This window comes from Melampsora larici-populina (genome assembly GCF_000204055.1).
Source record: "Melampsora larici-populina 98AG31 unplaced genomic scaffold MELLAscaffold_16, whole genome shotgun sequence".
Taxonomy (NCBI): Eukaryota; Fungi; Basidiomycota; class Pucciniomycetes; order Pucciniales; family Melampsoraceae; genus Melampsora; species Melampsora laricis-populina.
The window spans coordinates 1,366,622-1,386,433 of record NW_006768780.1 but is presented as its reverse complement, the minus strand read 5'-3'; the positions used below and the strand labels follow the sequence as shown (position 1 = coordinate 1,386,433).

The following is a 19,812-nucleotide window of genomic DNA, read 5'->3' as shown; positions in this document are numbered from 1 at the left end:
TTCATTATCAATACTTTGATATGTAAGTGGTTGTAGCGATAGAACCCCCTTGAAATGTTCAGGGGGATTGGAGTGAGTCTGAAGGTATAGATATAAGGTGCACATGGATGACTCGACAAAGGTTCTTGATTCTTGATGAGGTTATCGAAGTGTTAACAGCTTCTTTGAAGTCTTAATGATGAATTTGTTCAAGTCTTCATACATATGTACCAGTTGCCACCAGCCTGTACAGACAGTGTACAAAAAGCCACCATCCGGTTTACTTTTTTGTTTGTCTCAGGATAGTCTCAGAGCGAGTTAGTCTCAGAAAAAGACTGATACGGTTACGCTCCCATCTAAACATGTTAAGAAAGAAGAGACCATAGTTTGTTGAAAGCGGAGCTTTTTGACAACTGGCTGGGGTATCTAAATAGAACCCGACACCGCTTGTGTGCGCGGACTAGGGGTATGACCCGGCCCTGGCCCTGCCCTGCCAAGTCTGCCCGAGGGGTTTTGAATTCATCACGGGGCTCGGCCCGGGGCCCTAGCCCTAACCTGATGATAGAGCCAAAGGCCCTGTTCCAGGGCCACCCGGGGCCGGGGCCGCCGTGAAATCCTGCCCCAACGAAAGGGTGAAAGGGTTGTTGAGACACCTTCCACCCCTTTGCCGTATACCCTTGCGGCCTTTCACACCCCACCCTTTATATCCAACGCGCATCCACCCAAATGTCACGACGAAGCCTTTGTCGTGAGGTCACCGATCCACAACCCACCACTGATCCACGAGCCAACACCAACATGTCCACCACCTCCAGTACGACTTCTAACTCTATTGCACCATCCGACTCAGTCTCCGCGGTGGCTAGTGCCGTCAAATCCGAACATACTGCCACCAACCGTACCTCTTGGGTGTGGCAGTATTTCTCAACCGTAACGTTCAGGGACGGCACCACCTCAAATGTCTGCCGTGCCAACAAAGGTCGTGTTGACACGGTTCCAGACTTGGAGGCCCCTGTTGTCGTGTCTCAAGAATCGATTGCCATCGATAAGACTGGAAGTACCAAATCCATGAGCCGCCATCTCTTGCGTGCTCATGGCATTGTTGCTTCGATCGACACCTCTCAACAAACCCTTACAGCCTTTTCTGCAAGTGGAAAGACTAGTAGTGTAAGTCATTTTATTTGTTTTCAACTCTTTAATCAACTTTTCTCATACTTTCCTTCTTTTATCTCATACATTTCTTTTTTTGTCAAGATGGGATCTCTTAACAGGAGAAACCTCACGAATGTAGTTATCCGGCTTATCGTTAATCAAGAACTCCCAGTTTCTCTCGTTGATGCCCCTTCCTTCCGCGAGCTTTTATCCTGGATCAACCCAGCTGTTGCCCCGCTTCTGTCAAAACAAACCGCCATCACCGACGGTATCATCTCTCAATTCCGTCTTGCTCGCAACCGTCTCACTTCCCTCTTTGCTTCATTGGACTTCATCAGCATCACTTGTGATGCTTGGACTTCACCAAGTAGTGTACCAATGCTTGGAATCACGGCACACTGGATGACTGAGGACTTTTCAATGCAATCGGTTGTTTTGGCTTTGAAGGAGATCGATGGAGCCCATACTGGTAAAAACATGGCTGCTCTCATGAAGCACACATTAGATCAATTTAGTATCACCGATAAACTCTACTGCATTACTGCTGATAACGCTTCAAACAATCTTACCATGGGTTGAGAACTCAAACAGCTCATACCTCATTTCGATCCTGAGAAGAACCTCCATGGCTGTGTTGCGCATGTGATCAATCTAGTCGCCAAAGCCGGAGTCTCGATCTTTGACAGCAAAACTCCCCCTGATCCTCTTAGCGCTTTAGATCCACAACTTCCTCAAGATAACAATCTTCCTGATGGTACCCTTTCCTTAATTGAACCCACCCCTCATCTTGAAGTTCACTCCATCCTCACTCGAATCCGAGGTTTCCATAAGCGTGTCCGATTAAGCACCCAGCTCAGACAGGCTCTCGATCAGTGTATTGCTACTTCCTCACAGCCTCGAAAGGTCGGACTCATTCACAAGGTTTCAACTCAATGGTCTTCAACTTATTACTCTCTTGAACAATTTTTTGAACTGAAGAAAGTGCTTCAGTACTATTGTAACATCAACGATTCTTTGGAGCCTTACCTCCTAACTGAAGATGAATGGATTTTGGTTGGCCACTTAGTCAAGTTTCTCCGACCTCTTGCGATTGTGATCAAGGAAATTGAAACCGATGACTATCCCACCTTCTCACGAGCAATGCCCGACTATCAATGGCTCATTGAAAAACTCGAAAAAGTAAGTTTTTCTTTCCTTAACAACTTATTGATATTTACACAATATCTAACCAATCTTTTTACCAATCATAGGCATGGGGTGCATCTGATTGTACCAACTTGAAGGCAGCAATTCGTCCTATGGTCAAGAAACTCGTCTGATATTCCACATTAGCTTTGAAGAAGCCTGTTTACATATGTTCCCCAATTCTCGACCCTTGCCGAAAGCTCAATGCTGTGACTGCTTTTACTTTAGAAGAACTCGGATTTGACAAAGATCAACTCATCAATTACTTTACCGAGCAAGCTCGCCAATTCAAACCCCCTCTCGATCCTGAGATCGAAATCGTCGAATCAGACCCTGTGCTCGAAGATGACAATGATAGACCACACCACTTTATCAAACGTCGCAAATGTGTTCAACTTGAAGATGAAGTGAGGGAGTACCTTCTTGCCCCTCTTGTGGATGAACGTACCAATATTTTAGTATTCTGGAAAACTAATCGCTCAAACTGGCCAATCCTTGCTCGGATGGCTATGGTAATGCTTGCTATTCCTGCTTCGGGTGGTCCTTCAGAAAGGATATTTTCAGCTGGTTCAAGGGTGATGTCTGATTATCGATCACAGATGACCAATCAGAACTTTGAAGCAAAGATTTGTCTCAAGTCGTGGGGGACTATTCTTTCCACGTAGTTTGGCTTGTCTTTTTTTTCTATTCTAAACTTATTTATTGTTTTCTCTACATTCTTTAATGGTCTTTTGTTTGTTTATTGTTTCTTCACGCTCATTTGTGTCCTTATTTACAAAGAATTTTTTGTTTTTGTCTTGGTTTTTTTGCTCAATTAACTCAATTTGTGTCCTCGAACCCCCTCACAAACAGCTGGCCCGCCCCGGGCCTAAAGGCAGGCCCGACCCAGGGCCTGCCCGTGCCTGCCCGCTAGCCATCTGAGGCACCTCGTGGCCGAGGCCGGTTTTGACCCGGCCCCAGGGCCGGCCCTGGAAGTGCGGGGCCGGGTCATACCCCTAGCGCGGACTGACAACAAACAGAAAAAAAGATTGAGCCTGAGTTCATGAAGAGTCATGAACGTCAAGGTCTTTTGTGCTCATTCGTTCAACGCGTACCCCGTGGGCTCTAGTGGCACTTGAAGTTGCCCCAAGGCCGGAAACATGGTTTTGTGTTGCTATCTTATTCGTTTGTCTCCGCCAAACCAGTTTTTTTCGGAACGCTGGTTTGAGTCTGTTCATTTGCCAACTCGATGTGGAATGAATTTTGAGCAGAGCGAAACCCTCAAGAGGCTGCTTACGATGTTCAAGTTCACCTTGCGGGATGAAACGCCGATATATACTGCTCGGCAATTGGGCAGATGACTTGAAGACACACTTTGGATAACTAGTTATAAATTTTTGATTATCTAATTTTATCTAGGCTGGTTCATGAACTTGAATTCGGATCACTTGGCATCTTACGACAAGTTGGAAACGAACTCTTTCATGAAATCGTTGGTTTTATCGACACTTTCGATACAGTTGTATGCAGTTACCGCTTGGCATCTTGATAAATCCTTTTTCTTCATCGAGGTGTTTGTGTCGCTTGGCCTTTAGACAATTATATAGAGGGTTTTCTTTGAATCTGAGGATTCCCATCTTACACCACTTGTTTCGTCCACTTTTTTTCTTCTGATCATATCAAGGTTAAGATAAAGAAAAGCTGGGCTTTTGCAAGATTGAACCTTTTTCAACGAAAACAGACTTTTTTCAATTATTCCACTTTCTTTCATCAATTTTTCAACAATCACAGGTTATTCAAAACGTTTCTCTTTGATTCCTTTTTTCTTGATGGTTTTTTGACAATTCAAATCAAGAAAAAACACTCTTCATTTCATGGGCAAGTTTCCCCAACAAAAGTCTTCATTCTGTGTTTGTTTTACTTATTAAAGTGTTTCATGCTCACAATCTTCATTTTGAATTGTGTTTCTATTAGCGATGAAAGGAATTCAAGACAATAATAATTTCCTTGTAGTAGAAAACAAAGTTGATATTCAATTGACTAGCTCTGGTTGGTCTCCATCTGCTTTTAGTGGTACGTCGATATATCCCTCTTTCAAACATCCTCAGAACACGGGAAAGTTTTTATCATTTTTTGTCAATTTTAAAATTGAAATTTGTTTGTTTTTGAGTGAATCAGAACAGGATTTCTCCGTAGAAAAAAAGAATGCGGTTAACAAAGCTGTCACTGGAAATGCTTTTGGATCCTTAAGGATGAAAGATTGGAGCAGAAATCAAAATGAAAGATTTAAGAAAATTGATGAATTTGGTTAGTTCCAACATCCTATGTGGCAATCTTACTGAATTTGATCACACGGATCATTCAAACATCATAGATATATACTTATTGCTCTATTGACTCTTTCTTGGATCTTTTTAGGTAGAGTGGGGATCGTCGAAACACTTACAAGAAGTGAATTATGCGAACTATATGGACTGAAAGTACGTTCAGCAAGCCATCTCGATAAATCTTACTTCACCTGATGTTGACATTTGTCTACTTGACCCACGGTTCTGCAGTTCAGCGATTTAAGAGACTTTGATTCACGTGCTAATGTACCCTTGATTATAAACAGCGGTACTGTCATCATTGTGAGTCCCTTGATAAAAACGTGAAACTAACTATTCCTTTAATCGCTGACCGCTTCTTTTTTCTGAATTTCAGTTGAATATCTTGAATTTAAGAGCATTAATTACGATTGATTCTATTTTAATCTTCGGAGAAAATCTCACTGCAGAAAATAATACCACTTTTTTTGATCGGAGTCAATTAATTTATCAACTTTCTTCTATCAATGACCAATTTCAATCTTCACATGAAAAAGAGAATCTTATACCATACGAATTCAGGTGAGTTTCAAAAGTTTGATCAGGTATCCTTTATCCATCTTGCTCATCTTTACTTTTTTGTTTGATTTAGAGCACTTGCTTGTTGTTTGGATACGGTTTGTTGTGGATTAGAAAATGAGTATGCTCACATGAATGCAGAAGTTCTTACTCTTATAGATACTTTGAACGCTAAAATTCGTAAGATTTATACTTCACTTACAGCCTATCAACTGATTCTGATAACGTCACGTTCTTTTGCTGATTTGTAGAAGCTGAAGGTCAAAAAAATTTACTATTACTTTCACATCAAATCGATCATTTATTAGCAAAAATTCAAAAGATCATCAATTGTTTCAAATGGATTTTAGAAAAAGGTTAGTTCAGCTAAAATTGTCTATAAAAAGAGGCATTTAACTCTTTTCCCATCCACCACGATTATTCAATCAACATTTTTTTTTCGTTTCCCTTCATCTTTGTGGAAGCTGACTTTTGATTTTAAATAGAGTCAATTTTACATAGCTTGCATTTATCCAATCCAGTTGATCATCAAAACTACACCTCTACCGAATTAGAAATCTTATTAGAATCATGTTTTCGGTTTTTGGAAGATTTAAAAGAAAAAGTAAGCATCAAAGTCTCTTGGTTGCCTCAGATTTTGCTCATCCCTCATCGATCATTTCTTGAACTTATCAATCTATTTCTGTCCTGTCTCTATCGAATTCAACCTAGGCTGAACTAACTATTGTGAGTCAATCAATTCATTTTCATTGACCATCACCCTCAACACGGAAACCCCTCAGAAGCTATACCGATACAATCTAATTCTAACAAAACTCTTTTGCCTTTTCTTTCTTTCAGTATCACATCAAAATCACGGGAGAATTGATCGATTTAAACCACAACCATATTCATAATACACTCACAGCCATGGAAACCAGAGTAGGAATCTTCACCTGTGGAGTAGGAGGTGCAGCTTTAGTTGGAGGTACGTTTCAATCATCCACAAAATGTTCAACAATATTTTAACATGAATGATTTTGGGTTAGGTATGTTTGGAATGAATTTAACCCATGGTTATGAAGAAGCTCCTTTTGGTTTTATAATCGTAGTGACCATTTCAATTTTTGTTGCTACTAGTGGGATCGTTTGGGGTATGATGGTTTTAGATAAAGTGATTAAAGGGTCTAGAATCAATTTACCTAGGTTTCCTAACGGGACTGCGACTGTTGTACCTATCGGATCTGACTCTTGAATGGCTTTACAAAGGAACAGGTTTAATCCTTTTGTTAATTTAAGTGATTGACAAAAATTCAACCTGATTGATCGGATTATATTTCAATTTTCTTTCGAATCACCAATACGAAATGTTGATGCAAAAGTTTCACAAAAAAATTGTTTTGTAGGATTAATTTAATGAGGAACAAGATTCTAGTATGAAATAAAAATAAGTCTAATAAGGGCCTGATTGATGAACATGTATTAGAGAAGCGAAATGAGACCTGAGCAAGATGTAAACATGCTAAATACTACAAGGAAGTAAGAAAACAACATTAAAAGGTATTGAACGTCACATAAAAGCTCAGAGCCAATCTAAAGTTTTTTTCGGATTAGAACTTAATCTGATACCTGCTTGACCAAATAAGTCGTACAAAGACGAATGATCCCTTGTGAAGCTAAAATTCAAGAGAACAACGTATTTAAGTTTCTTTTGCATTATAAATTATATCATATCGCTTACCTCATTCGATGAACAAATTTGCAATGAATGTCTACCGTACTCTTCGTAACAGGTAACCCGGTTACAATCGGAATCGGTAAAAACTCTTGTTCAGTTGGCGAGATGAAACTTGAAGAACGATCGAACGATAAGTTTACTCTCGCCGACTTTGTAACGAGAGGTTTGGCGGCATAGAGCGGCGATGGTCCTAAGCTGAAATTTGTTAATGCCTTCACTTCGAAGGCGTTGAGCTTGAGAGGTACCCTTGAGGAATTGAAGGTAGGTACCGGTTCGAAGATAAACTCTCCTCCTATATTTTTATAATTCACAAGTATCAGTTGAAAGCAAGATAAAATTTTGGTAATCAAATGATGCCGTCTATTTACCTAGCTGTTTCAAATCCCCGCAAGATTTCAATGCTGGTAATCTCAATGAGTTCTGATGAAATGTCACAAAAGTTAGACTTAAGTTAAGAATACAAAAAGGTGATGAAAAAGGGAGAATGCAATGAATTCAATCCTGCTCACCTTAACACCGTATCTAAAGAGTTCGAGATTGGACATGGCATCTAAGTAATCCCCTTTGTTACTTTCAGGGCCACTTTCTGAACTTCTTTTGCTCATTCCAAGAGCCCCGTAGAGTTCATTTGACTCGGATGCGTCTGTATAGATCGGGTAAGGACACTTGAAGAGAGCTGTTGTCAAAAAAGCATGAATCAGAAATCTGTGGATACCTCCACTCCGAATTTGATCTGTTGTTGAGAGAGAGAGATTACTCACCGCCGTATTTCAAGATCATCGAATGGCTCCCAAGACCAATGATAACAACTTTTATGCCAGCTGATCTGATGGATCCATACTCTTCACGTTCATTTACAATAGTTGACAAATTTTGGATATATGATTGACAAAATGCACATCTAGATAAAAGATTGGAAAAAGTTAGCAAACGTTGAATCGATGAATGATCATTTTGAGATGTTTGGAAACAAGCTCACCTAAAGTTTCTAATAAAAATCACCACTGTAGGTGATTTTCTGTCTATGAGTTGACTAAACTCGTATGACTTACCATACCCATCCAAGACTTTACATTTCATAGCATCATTCAAATTATCTTGACCTGAAGGTGTGGTAGTTGAAAACTCTGAATTGGAATTCAACTGCTCTAATATAGGCTGATTGATAATGATGGGTGATGGTAGTGATATAGGAAATTGAGGTTGATAATTAAGAATGGGAGTTGTAGCATCATAATTTGGTAATTTCTCTAAATCACTTGAACTGAAAATAAAACCTGAACGTTTTGGGTTGGGAGAGATGAAATCTGCCGCTGGTAAGATTGGAGTGCGGTGGACAGATGAGAATTGAGTGGTAAACATTGTGTTTATCGAGGGTCTCGTTGAGATGGAATTGAGTGATAAGTAAAAGGCTTAGTTGAAAAGCGGAGACGATAATTCAAGAAGGATAAGAGTGAGAATGGTATAGCTGATGGAAAGATGAAGAAAAGGCGACACAGTTGGATTGGACAGCTACACTCTATTTAAATGTGATTTGAGTGAGCGATAACCTCTCTCAATGGTCACCAGGAACAGAATCAGGTACAGACAGCACTGATTGGCGGAATTGAAAAGCTTGATAAGAAGCTCAAGGACTGTTGGCTCTGGACCTGAGCAAGGCACCTTGTTCATAATTCCCTTCACCACGTCGCCAGAAAATAGAAAGATCAACATTGGACTTTGAGAAGGCGAAAGATAATTGTATCCTCCCAATGCATTGTATCACCTACTTCATATTCAAAGTAGACAGTGTATTATCGTGCCCAGGTTTCCAGTATCACAAGCAACGTCCGAGGCACAAGGGACTGGCCCGCCATTCCCAGGACGTCTCATGCTGCAGCTGGGTTTGATTTTCAATGAGGGAGGTGTTGTAAGAAAAATCACTGCACGTTATCCATCCTTCAGGGAAAAATGGTAGGCGCGCTTCTCACCTTTCTTTTGCCCTGTCTACATACCAGGGCATGATGAAGTTGTGGAGTATGGTTATGTGATGATCTATAAAACGGCGTGCCTATTATCAAGTCGCACCACATAGTGGACAACTGAAGGACTTCGAGAGTCGATGAGATAACTCACATCCAAGGTTAAATAGCTCAGTCTCACTCTCATTCTTCCACCCGATTCTCACTTCACTCCTTTCTATCACAATCATAAAATCATTTGTTTAACTTATTGTTTTGTAAGAAACTTCGTTATCCTTATTTTGGCCTGATCGTTACCCAAGTCTTTTCTTGTCATTCCTTCTACACGCGTTTCAAATTACTCTCTTTTTGTTAAGAAAAATTTATTCGACAGTTTGCAGTTCCAGCACATTGATACCCGAACTCAATCTTACAAAGCAAACCATACCACACTCTCCATTCCAATTGTACGTGATTGAAAGTTGATGATGATGAATTTGTGGACGTTCGAAAGCTGATAATTGGTTTATTTTTTTCTTCTAGCCAACGATGACTCAACATGATAGCCCCTCGAAACTAGCTGCAGGTGTTCAAGCTATAAGATCAAGCGGTGTGGTTTTTGATATGATTTCTTCCTCTATCATTAAACCATCAACTTCAGTTTCACGAGTTTCTGAAAAGGATATGAAAGATTTCAATCAAATGAAACTTTTATCTTCTATATCACCACTTTCTACTTTTCTTGATAAGAAGAATCGTAGAAAGACGGTGATTAGACCCACCTCTTGTGAAATGGTAAGATAATTTTCGCACAAAAACTTTCTTTGTTTGATCTCAATCGAACATTTTCGGTTTCTAATTTTGATTTTGATTTCATGATGATTTTTTAGTTCTGGGAAAATGAAGGCTTGAACGATGATTTGGCTCCGACTCCTACGACTGCGACTACATCAGGGTCCGCATTAACTACACCGGCCGCAATTTTAACTCAATCTTCAACACCTATCAGACCTGACTTGACTCCTTGGGATCAAGTCATGAATCGAGGGACAAGATTAGCCGGTAAGCAATGCCTACGTCCCAACATGTCGAGATTTGGTAGTTTACCCAACTCAGCGATTCCGAAGAGGCCAACTCCTACAATCGATGGAGTCACAAATTCTCTTCCTGGGGGCAGCCGACCTAGCATGATATTGATGGGTAGAAGGACAACTGTTGCAGAAGTCGAAATAGTTAAACGTTATCCATTCGAGATTCCAGGCCCAAATGATACAGTTCGATTTGGGAACGCATTGAATAGAGCGTTGATCCTGCATTTGAGTCGACTTTGTGATATTGGTACTGATGAAGCGGAGAGTAATAGTTATTGGAGTGCATCTGAATAAGATCATGAAGAGTTCTATTGTTAATTTAAAGGAGACCTCTACTTATCTCTTGTGTCTTTGTATCTTTCTTTTTTTCTTTCATCTCCCTTTTTGCACATCGTCTCTCTTTCTTTTTTCAGTCTCTCTACCATTTTTTGTTTTGTTTTCCTCAATTCCTTCATTTTCATTGTTGATAAGTAAATCATTACAAAGGAAAACTGTGCAAGTGTTGTTTTATGAAGATAGAGGTTTTATATGATATGATTATTTTATTTTGATTCTTTGATGTTATACTTGAATGTTATACTTGAATATGAAAAAATTGAACTTTGATCTTGTATTTTAAATCATTCATATATTAACTTATTTGTAGTATGTTCTGTTGTTTTGTAATTACTCGCAGTACATTGTATTCTGTTTATCAATCATCAATTTCACACCTTTTGAAGAATTTTTAAGCCTTCTGAATGTTTTCAGTCAGACATGAGATTACCACAACCTTCAAGGGGACCAATGCTCTTCAGCGGGTTGACTTTCTATTCTCACCAACAGCCTGTGCTAATATGTCATTCATGAGATCTGACTACTATGATCTATTCACATTTCATCGGTATTATATAAAAGTCCCTCTATGAATTTGCCTTATTCAATTGCTGATTTTTGAGGAGAGAATCTTGATCTCTGTCTTATCCACTTGACGATTCATACGCGGGTTTTATCCCACCGCACTGTACTTCAGAATGGGTACGGCATAGGATACTAATCTTCAGGAGAAAACTGATTAAGGATTGAGAGTTGAATGATTAGAGCCACGACTTGAGTGAAGAAATAATTATCCCCGAACAGATAACGCGTTGGGATGGGGAGAGTGAGGAAGAGTGATTTTTTTTTTTTTTTTTTTTTTTTAAGTGCGTTTGGCTTAATTGCATAAAACACTAACTGAACAAGTTACAATGAAAAGGACTAGTGTACCTTGGAGGATTCGGCCTTCTAGTCGGAGCAAGGGATTTTATTGACATTCAATGTTTTAGATCACTTCATCTTTTATCGTACTCTTTTTTTTTTTTTTTTTTAAAAAAATTTGTAAATATGGAGATGAATTTAATCTCTTTTCCACTATGAGAGTGTGACCTATTTTGGTTCATTTGATTTGTGTTAAAGACAACAAAAGTTGAGCTTTGGTTAAACTGTCATGACGGTAGGGTCCGCCAAACTCTGTAACGAGATTAAACAGTACGCCTTTCTGATGTTTTTCAATCCATCCCAGTTACATGGGCATTTATGGGCGGTTTAGGATGACATTTTTTTTTTGAGACTGCCTCGCCGGTAGTATCCGGCGAACTCTGTAACAAGATTAGACAGCACGCCTTTCTGATGTTTTTCAATCTATCCCAGTTACATGGGCATTTATGGGCGGTTTTGAGATTGATTATGAATCAGTTGATCTTCGTCGTGTGTCAATTCGTCCCTTGCTCCGTGGCCGATCTCCTTGGTCTAGGTCCTGTAAATAGGAGTGAACATGTACAAATCTTTTAGTCTTTAAAATAAACTCTGATAATAGTGGAAAGAGTTTTGGTGAATCTAGGAGTTTATTGGTATTGTTCCAATTTACTCTGATACCATCTTCTTTCATTTTCGTTCTGAATCTCTTTCGGGCTCTTGAATAACGTCTACAATATAGAAGATAGTGATTAGTATTTTCTCTAAGTTTGCACGTTTCGCACAAGGGGGAGTCAGTTAGGTTTCTTTTGAATAGATGGTCATTGAGAGGGCTGAACCCCGCTCTAAGTTGGAATATGGCCGCTGCGCTGCCCTTTTCAAGGTTCTCAAGGCCTTCTGTGATCATTTTTGGATTCGTGGTGAAGGCGTTTTTCCCAGGGATGAATGTGAAGTTCTTGATGCTGAAATTTGTTCTTGTTCTTCTTTTTAGACTTCCTAAGCTTGTCGGTATTTGAATCGGTGAGTCCTGATTTTCTGCTGTGGTACCTGCTATTTCGTCAGCTAATTCGTTTAATTCAACTCCTTTATGACCTGGGGTCCAGTATAGCTTTATTTCAGCTAGGGGGGGGATCCGCATTAGTTGAGTACGAATTTTGATTAATAAGTGTTGTCCAGTTGTTGTTTTCGGTATATCTTGGACCAGTTGGATTGCGCCTTGGTTGTCGCTGAAAATGGCTAGGTGTTTAGGTGGTGGGCGCTGTGTAGAGAAGATTTCATTAGCAAGTTCGGAAGCAAGTAAAATACCAAGTAGTTCCATTTCATGGTTCGAGTAGTTATCCGTGAATTCAACTGCCTGTGCTCTACTGATGGTTGTGGACACTTGTGAGCCTTGAGGACTGGGTTGGCGCCCAAGCTCCGTGGGTCGAGTAGTGTGCTGCAAATGTTTCGGGTTGTTGTAGCTTTGCTGGACCCGCGTCTGATCCAATGGATGATTTTTCAAGAAGGTCATCGATCGATTCAAGTTTCAACATCACAAAAGTACGCGCCAAAATATCACAATTGACTTCTTTATCAAATCAGAATGGACCCACGTCGAAGAACACTCGCCAGCACTGAACCTCAAGCTTCTTCTCATATTCCTGTCCCATCATCAGCTTTGAAACGTCAAGTTCCACAAACTATCAACCGAGACCCAAACACTCGCTACTCCTTAGCACCTCAGCGTTCTACTAATAGTCTCCAGAGTAAGTTCCTATCTTTTTTTTCAATGATCACTGATGTATCAGATACTGACGACGGATTTACGTTTTTCAGGCAGCCGACAATCTTACTTGCCAAGCAACTCACAGCCCAAGTACTCTCAAAACTCGGACGCGCCCTTCAATTCATCCCAAACTTCCAACCACCAACGTTCGAATTCTCAGCAAAATGACCCGCGACGGTCGTCGATTTATCAGGCTCCATATAATGCATTACGACAAAGTACAAGTACCGGAAATCTACCTAATGCCACCAGGATGCCTGCCTCTGCAAGTAGACCAGATCATGCTCATCTTCGATACAGTAACATGAACGATTTTGCTTCAAATGCTACACTTCATTACCCTGTCACACCTGGTTCGAACATCAACAGATCCAACTTTCAAAACTCAATTCAACGTAGCTCATCAGCTGGCATGATGTTTCCTCCTCACAATCAACCTAATGCACCAATTTTTGGTACACCAGTATTTGGCAAAGATCCGAGACCGAGAGATAAGAAGACTATCGCAGCTTGGCAACAGGATGTTTATGATTTTTTAATCGAAAGAGGATATACAACCATAACAATCAAAGCACTCCAAACTCCTACCAATAAAGACTTTCAAAACATTTTAAAGTATCTAGTCCAGTGCTCTGATCCAGGGCACCGTTGGGGTGTGAATGGAAAGAAATTTGAAGATGAAGTGATACCTCTTTTAAAACAAATGGGGTATGTTGCTGTTGATACGATCACTAAGAGTGGATTACAAGCTGCTGGTAGTATGCATACTTGGCCAACGATGCTAGCTATGTTACACTGGATTGTGATGACCATCAAGGTGAGTGATCGGCAATTTGCAAATGTGACTCATTTTTCAGGGTTGACACGTCTGATTGGTTTTATCAAGCTTCGCGAAGAAGCAATGATGAATCCACATGTTTGTCTAGATCCAAACAGCGAGCCATCCTCGCAAGACCCGCATTGTCAAGCCATGGCAACGACTAGTCGTTGGTTAGAGTACCTTGGTCGTACATACCCTTCATTCCTCCAGACTGATGACTATGATAGGGAGCTTCATAAACCACCACTTGAGGACTTTTATCGTAAGTTGTAGATGAGAACTGATCCGGATCGGTCTCTGTCATATCGTGGGACATCTTCTTGAGCAATGTGAGAGCTGACTTCTGCCTGTCTGATCGTTGGCAGAGAGACAAAGGGATGCGCTCTTATCAGAAATTGAACAACTAGAGTCATTGGCAGCGATGGAAGAGGCTGAGTCATTGGCAGCGATGGAAGAGGCTGAGACAGCACGCAAGAAAGCACGACCTGTGAGTATACAAGTCCAGAAACCACAATATACGATGACTTGAAGTGCTTTCGCATTGACTATATGATGTCATCTCTCTCAGTCTCCATTAGAAGCATCACAAAAAGAGCATGCCAAGCTGGCCCGAGATGCTGAAGGATTTTCAACTTATATCAGTAAAATGAAGGATCAAATTGTGAAATCTGAGAAACAAAACGAGGCATTACAGAAGAGTTTGGGATCGACAGGTATGGGCTTATTCTAGCTAGTCTACATTCTGGGATGGATACTGATTCCTTGGAATTTTCAACAGAACTCAAGTTAAAAGATCTCTCACACAAGAAAGCTGATTTACTGGTAAAGGTCGAGAAACAAAACATCAGTGATGCCGAACTACAACAGATCTCGTCCACTCGAGTGCAACTAGAAAGATCGGCAGCAGCAGCAGCCACGAAACATCTACAATTAACAGAAGCGATGATGGATTTGGAAATCAAATCATCACAAGCATCAGATCGCTTAGAGAAGCTAATCACGAGCTATCAGAACAAAGCTGTTAAGCTTGGATTAATACCTCGAGCACCTGAACCATTTGACGAGATTGACTTTAGTCAAAGTGTGAATGGAGGATCTGATCAATTACCCGACCCCACGATCGAGATCAAACCTGCTTTGGTTCAACTAAAGAAGAATGCGATTGACAGTCGTTTAGGACTAAGTGATCAAGTTTTGTCTATGGAAGAAAAACTTTTGAATGTTAATGAAACTGAACAGGAGAAGAGAGAAGGTTTACAGGTTTTGGAGATGTCTGTTCAAGAACTCACTAAACAACTTGAAGAAGATAAAGAGGTGAGAAAACTTTATTTGGTCGGATCTCGTGTTTTGATTATGATAAACTGATTGGTTTGTTGTGATGATATATAGAAATTTTCTTTGGAGATGAGCATGATGAACGAACAAACCGACTCGCTTTTACGTAGGATTCATGAATTACAAAGTGTAAGAGAAAACAATCAATTGACTTTGAAACATGAAGTAGAAGCATTGAGAGTCAGGTAAGTTTTTTTCACCTGACGTCTCTGCAAAATTTCCACGTTCTGAAAACCGATTTTCTTTGTATATGTTTCTTTGTGTGTTGGGGGGGGGGAGCAGGCACAGTGAAACTAAAAGAAGAATAGCACAATTAACCAAAGAAAATGTAGATGAGATGAATTCTACTTTGGGAGTGATTTTAAGACATAAAGAATCGATTGGAGAAAAGACTAGGATGTTGAAATCCTTGGCTGATTCAATGGGAGATTCGAATCTGATGAGTGAACTTTAAGAAATATAACTTGTGAATCGAACCTATTCTTTTTTTGTATCTTTCGCTTCTTAAGACAGTTTTTTTATTTAGGTTTGGGAATGAGATGTTAAGAATTTCTGTATTCCTCTATATTCTTCTGGGTTGAAGGTTCTGATGTATTTACTCCACGAGTTGTGAAGCAATGTAAAATGTAGAAATGTAGTGTCTCTGGTGTCTCCTCAAGGTGTGGATAATATCTGGGGCAATTCGATGTATTTTGTCTTCTAAATGATTGGTATTATGTATATGAAGATTTGTCATTTTTTGATCGACACTTTGAAATGAGAAACATTAATCACAAGTTGTTCAGCATAACCTTAGATTTAGTTTGTGGTTTTATTTCTATTCAAAAGTTGAGACTATGCATATCACATGTTTTCCTCAAATTTGATTGACTAGATCAATCTTTTCATAAGAATGTCTCAAATAGGTAGATATTCTGACCTTGAACCTTTTCTCAACAACATAGTAGATGGTACACAGAAAACACAATAAAATTGGGGTGTCAAAATTTGATACTCATTTGACAAAAAACAGAAAATTGCGCTCAGCACAAAGTAGTCATGAATGTCTGCTAAGGGCACTTCACCTCGTGTACACTTGAAGCTCGGCCCCGACCCGAGGATAACATAAGACGTATCCTCGCAGCGGATCCGAAGATAAGCAAGCAGATGCATCCTAAGATGCTAGGATGCATCTTTTCGTAACCTCACAGGCTACAAGTCCACAAACGCATGCAAAGTCCTTAACTACTTTTCACATCTCCTCACCCTTCTTCACAGCCGTTTTCACATCTTTTCACACTCCTCACACACCTCCCACTGTACCCTCGCCTCTCCACATGTAATATTTGTCCACATCACATGTATATTCATCCACATCACATGTAATAATACTTGCTACATATGATACCACATAACCCCACCCGACCCAACATCCATCCATCCAAATCATCAATCAACCCTTCCACCACTTCAACTTCCCACCTGTACATCAATTGTTCTACTAAGCATGGCACAACCCGCATCACAAAAGCGGAAAATGCCCCAACGAGTCACTTGTAACACCAAGAAATCAAAACCCGCACCTGTTCCACCTTCTTCGCGTGCCAAACGATCCACTAAACCAACCACCAAGCGATCCACTAATCACCAACAACCGCCAGCTGAAACAAACTCGTCGACATCGTCAGACGAATCTGACGATTCAGATTCGTCAGAGGATGAAAATGCATGGGAGGATCAAGATGAAGATGATCATGACGACCCAGCAACAGGCGCACAGCCACAAACACAGACTCGTCAACCTCATTCAAATGCTAGGCTCAAACACGAAATCACACTTGAAAACTACCAGGATCTCGACTTGGATATTTACACTATCAACGAACTCCTTTCAGCCACTGGACGCAAAACTCGCAATCACATCCCATCTGATATCCAAAAAGAATTGAAAAATCTTCAATTCATGTACCGGCGTGCCAAGAAAATGCTTGCATTAGCTGCCAAATGCAGCGAAAAGACAGTGAATGAATTCCTGTGAGTCTGAAACAACGTATCAACTCTTTGCTTGTGTTGTCATTATACTTACCTTTATTCTACTTAAGACATGAAGTGAGTATCAGAACGAAACGAAACTTTTATCAAAACTTTCTGAAGTATAGTATTGAAAGTTCTAACACAAACAGTAAGTCGGCCTGAGTTCTCAATTTCAAAACTCTCACTAACGACTACCCTCTATCAGTGCCACCAAGGAACACCCGAGAAGGTTTCAAAGAGCACAACCAATACTTAGGGACAACTTGGACCAACCTAGAACCGGAGGAGAAGGACGTATTCAATGGTTGTATGTTTTTCTTCCTAGGATACCTAGCCTCTGGATGGGATCAGCCACCTGTTGAGCCTGGGACAGTTCCACTCGATGCCGAAGAAAGGGATACTTATCTTCCAATATTCAAGCGACTAGTTGATCAGGATAAAGTCGCACGCGATCTAGGGAAAGGAAAATTCGGTCCTCATCTCCCAACCGCTCGACAGAACAAGGGTATTGAAGAGGTGGAACGTATTGAACATGAGGTAAAGCTTCTGATCACGTCAATGACTCATTTATTGGGTATTAAAATAAACTTCTGTTTTGATTCCACCTAGCTTCAAACAATCCACATCCGTTATGGTGTTGACTATGCCCTCATGGCAACCTCGTGGAACCCCAACACTCGCAATGAGAAAGGACAATGGCAAATGCAGTCATCATCCTCTGACGACTGGACAAGCTTGACTGATAATAAATGGAAGCTTCTCAAGCATTTCGTCAGGCATATCACCCAATCCGAACTCAAGACCAAACCCCCTAAGAAACCTCAAGCTAGTGATTTGCTTAAATCTCAACTCACAGCCAAGTTGAATAATCTTGTCCGTAAGTCCATCATTTTATTCAGTCCCCAAGAGCTCAATTCCACTCGCTCAATTCCACTCACAGTATCACTTCATAGGCCAACATCTCAAGCCTCCCTTCAACCACTTAGACTGCCACCCAAAGACTCCATCACCCCACTTAACGTTAAGAGGTCGGACTTTCACCGGCAATACACGTCTGGAGGTCATACAACATCCCAACTCTCGTATGACAGAGGCGCTCCTTGCAACTGCTTATGAAAAAATGGCCGCCAGGACACATCAGATGTGGGTAGATGACATCTAAGATGGCTATTATGTAGTTGGTAAACAAGCGGTTGATGATGATGAGGACAGTAAGAAGGCCCACAATCCAGATGATGATGACGCCGACACGATGATCAATCACAATGAGCAGCGGGAAGACTAGGATTGAGAATGTTGTCTTTGTCACAATGAAACTCGTACAATGGTCTATTTCAATTCACATGTTTGTGTGTGTGAGAAGAATGTTATTACAAATGCTCATCAGATAACTTGAAATGTTGTGGAATGGTGCGATGTTCCAGAAGTCATTTTTCACAGGTGCTCACACCCACTTGCAAAGTGAACCATGTGCCCGTGAGCCTTTTCATGTGAGTCACAAATCTTTAGGTATGAAGACCTCGAAAGATTTTCATTCTGGATCGGCAATATGTATGAAAAATATTAACCTCCCCAACCATGATTGAGGTGTGAAGAACACAAAATGCATTTCCACACCTTTGTATGACGGAACAGGACAAATGTGTAATGTGCGTGCAAACAATGGGAAAAAAATTCACACGTTCAGAGGTGGAAAACGTGTGAAGTTGATTTTCTTTGAAATCTGCAGGCATCCCGGAATCAAAAAAAAAATTCGCACCGCTAATTCAAGTGTGAAAAGTGGGAATCACGCCCCATACACACTTTTGGAGAGGTGTTCAAGGTGTGAATTCCTCTTTGACACATGTGCATTTCATATCAGAACTCCACCCTGAAAAAAAACTTTGACATGCGTGATGACTGTGTGAAGAGTGGGAATCACACGGCTTTCCCACTTGTGGTGAGATGTGCAAGGTGTGAATTCCTCTTCCACAAATTGCACACCACATCATAACTACATACGGAAGGCATAGTTCACATGTGTGATAAATGTGTGAAGAGTGGGAATCACACACCTTTCCCACCTTTGGAGAGGTGTGCAAGGTGTGAATTCCTCTTTGACACATGTGCATTTCATATCAGAACTCCACCCTGAAAAAAAACTTTGACATGCGTGATGACTGTGTGAAGAGTGGGAATCACACGCCTTTCCCTCTTGTGGTGAGGTGTGCAAGGTGTGAATTCCTCTTCCACACATTGCACACCACATCATAACTACATACGGAAGGCATAGTTCACATGTGTCATAACCGTGTGAAGAGTGGGAATCACACACCTTTCCCACCTTTGGAGAGGTGTGCAAGGTGTGAATTCCTCTTTGACACATGTGCATTTCATATCAGAACTCCACCCTGAAAAAAAACTTTGACATGCGTGATGACTGTGTGAAGAGTGGGAATCACACGCCTTTCCCTCTTGTGGTGAGGTGTGCAAGGTGTGAATTCCTCTTCCACACATTGCACACCACATCATAACTACATACGGAAGGCATAGTTCACATGTGTCATAACCGTGTGAAGAGTGGGAATCACACACCTTTCCCACCTTTGGAGAGGTGTGCAAGGTGTGAATTCCTCTTTCACACATGTGCATTTCATCTCAGAACTCCACACTGAAAAAACCCTTTGACATGCGTGATGACGGTGTGAAGGGCGGGAATCACACATCTTTCTCACTTGTGGAGAGGTATGTAAGGTGTGA

General features: G+C 40.7%; 5 protein-coding genes across 5 annotated transcripts; 4 read left to right on the top strand and 1 right to left on the bottom strand.

The window, feature by feature from the left end:
- Window positions 1-4,271: 4,271 nt before the first annotated feature.
- MELLADRAFT_106166 (uncharacterized protein) lies at window positions 4,272-6,414 on the top strand (the record flags this gene model as incomplete). The annotated part of the gene is made up of 11 exons (XM_007409536.1): window positions 4,272-4,368; window positions 4,474-4,602; window positions 4,714-4,775; window positions 4,854-4,925; window positions 4,999-5,183; window positions 5,254-5,360; window positions 5,432-5,536; window positions 5,666-5,784; window positions 5,892-5,906; window positions 6,021-6,147; window positions 6,209-6,414. The coding sequence occupies 11 exons, from the start codon at window positions 4,272-4,274 to the stop codon at window positions 6,412-6,414; spliced, it is 1,224 nt and encodes a 407-aa protein (XP_007409598.1).
- A 327-nt stretch (window positions 6,415-6,741) lies between these two features.
- MELLADRAFT_106165 (uncharacterized protein) lies at window positions 6,742-8,259 on the bottom strand (the record flags this gene model as incomplete). The annotated part of the gene is made up of 6 exons (XM_007409493.1): window positions 6,742-6,835; window positions 6,901-7,189; window positions 7,266-7,317; window positions 7,407-7,573; window positions 7,659-7,798; window positions 7,877-8,259. 6 exons carry the CDS (start codon window positions 8,257-8,259, stop codon window positions 6,742-6,744), a joined length of 1,125 nt encoding a protein of 374 aa, XP_007409555.1.
- Window positions 8,260-9,386: 1,127 nt separating this feature from the next.
- On the top strand, window positions 9,387-10,222 carry MELLADRAFT_62883 (uncharacterized protein; the record flags this gene model as incomplete). The annotated part of the gene is made up of 2 exons (XM_007409537.1): window positions 9,387-9,632; window positions 9,728-10,222. The coding sequence occupies 2 exons, from the start codon at window positions 9,387-9,389 to the stop codon at window positions 10,220-10,222; spliced, it is 741 nt and encodes a 246-aa protein (XP_007409599.1).
- A 2,500-nt stretch (window positions 10,223-12,722) lies between these two features.
- MELLADRAFT_116381 (uncharacterized protein) lies at window positions 12,723-15,622 on the top strand (the record flags this gene model as incomplete). The annotated part of the gene is made up of 8 exons (XM_007409538.1): window positions 12,723-12,885; window positions 12,956-13,722; window positions 13,792-13,987; window positions 14,091-14,212; window positions 14,294-14,438; window positions 14,504-15,039; window positions 15,115-15,245; window positions 15,343-15,622. 8 exons carry the CDS (start codon window positions 12,723-12,725, stop codon window positions 15,512-15,514), a joined length of 2,232 nt encoding a protein of 743 aa, XP_007409600.1.
- A 924-nt stretch (window positions 15,623-16,546) lies between these two features.
- Window positions 16,547-17,198, top strand: MELLADRAFT_86052 (uncharacterized protein; the record flags this gene model as incomplete). Its single annotated transcript, XM_007409539.1, has 2 exons — window positions 16,547-17,073; window positions 17,150-17,198. 2 exons carry the CDS (start codon window positions 16,547-16,549, stop codon window positions 17,196-17,198), a joined length of 576 nt encoding a protein of 191 aa, XP_007409601.1.
- Window positions 17,199-19,812: the final 2,614 nt, after the last annotated feature.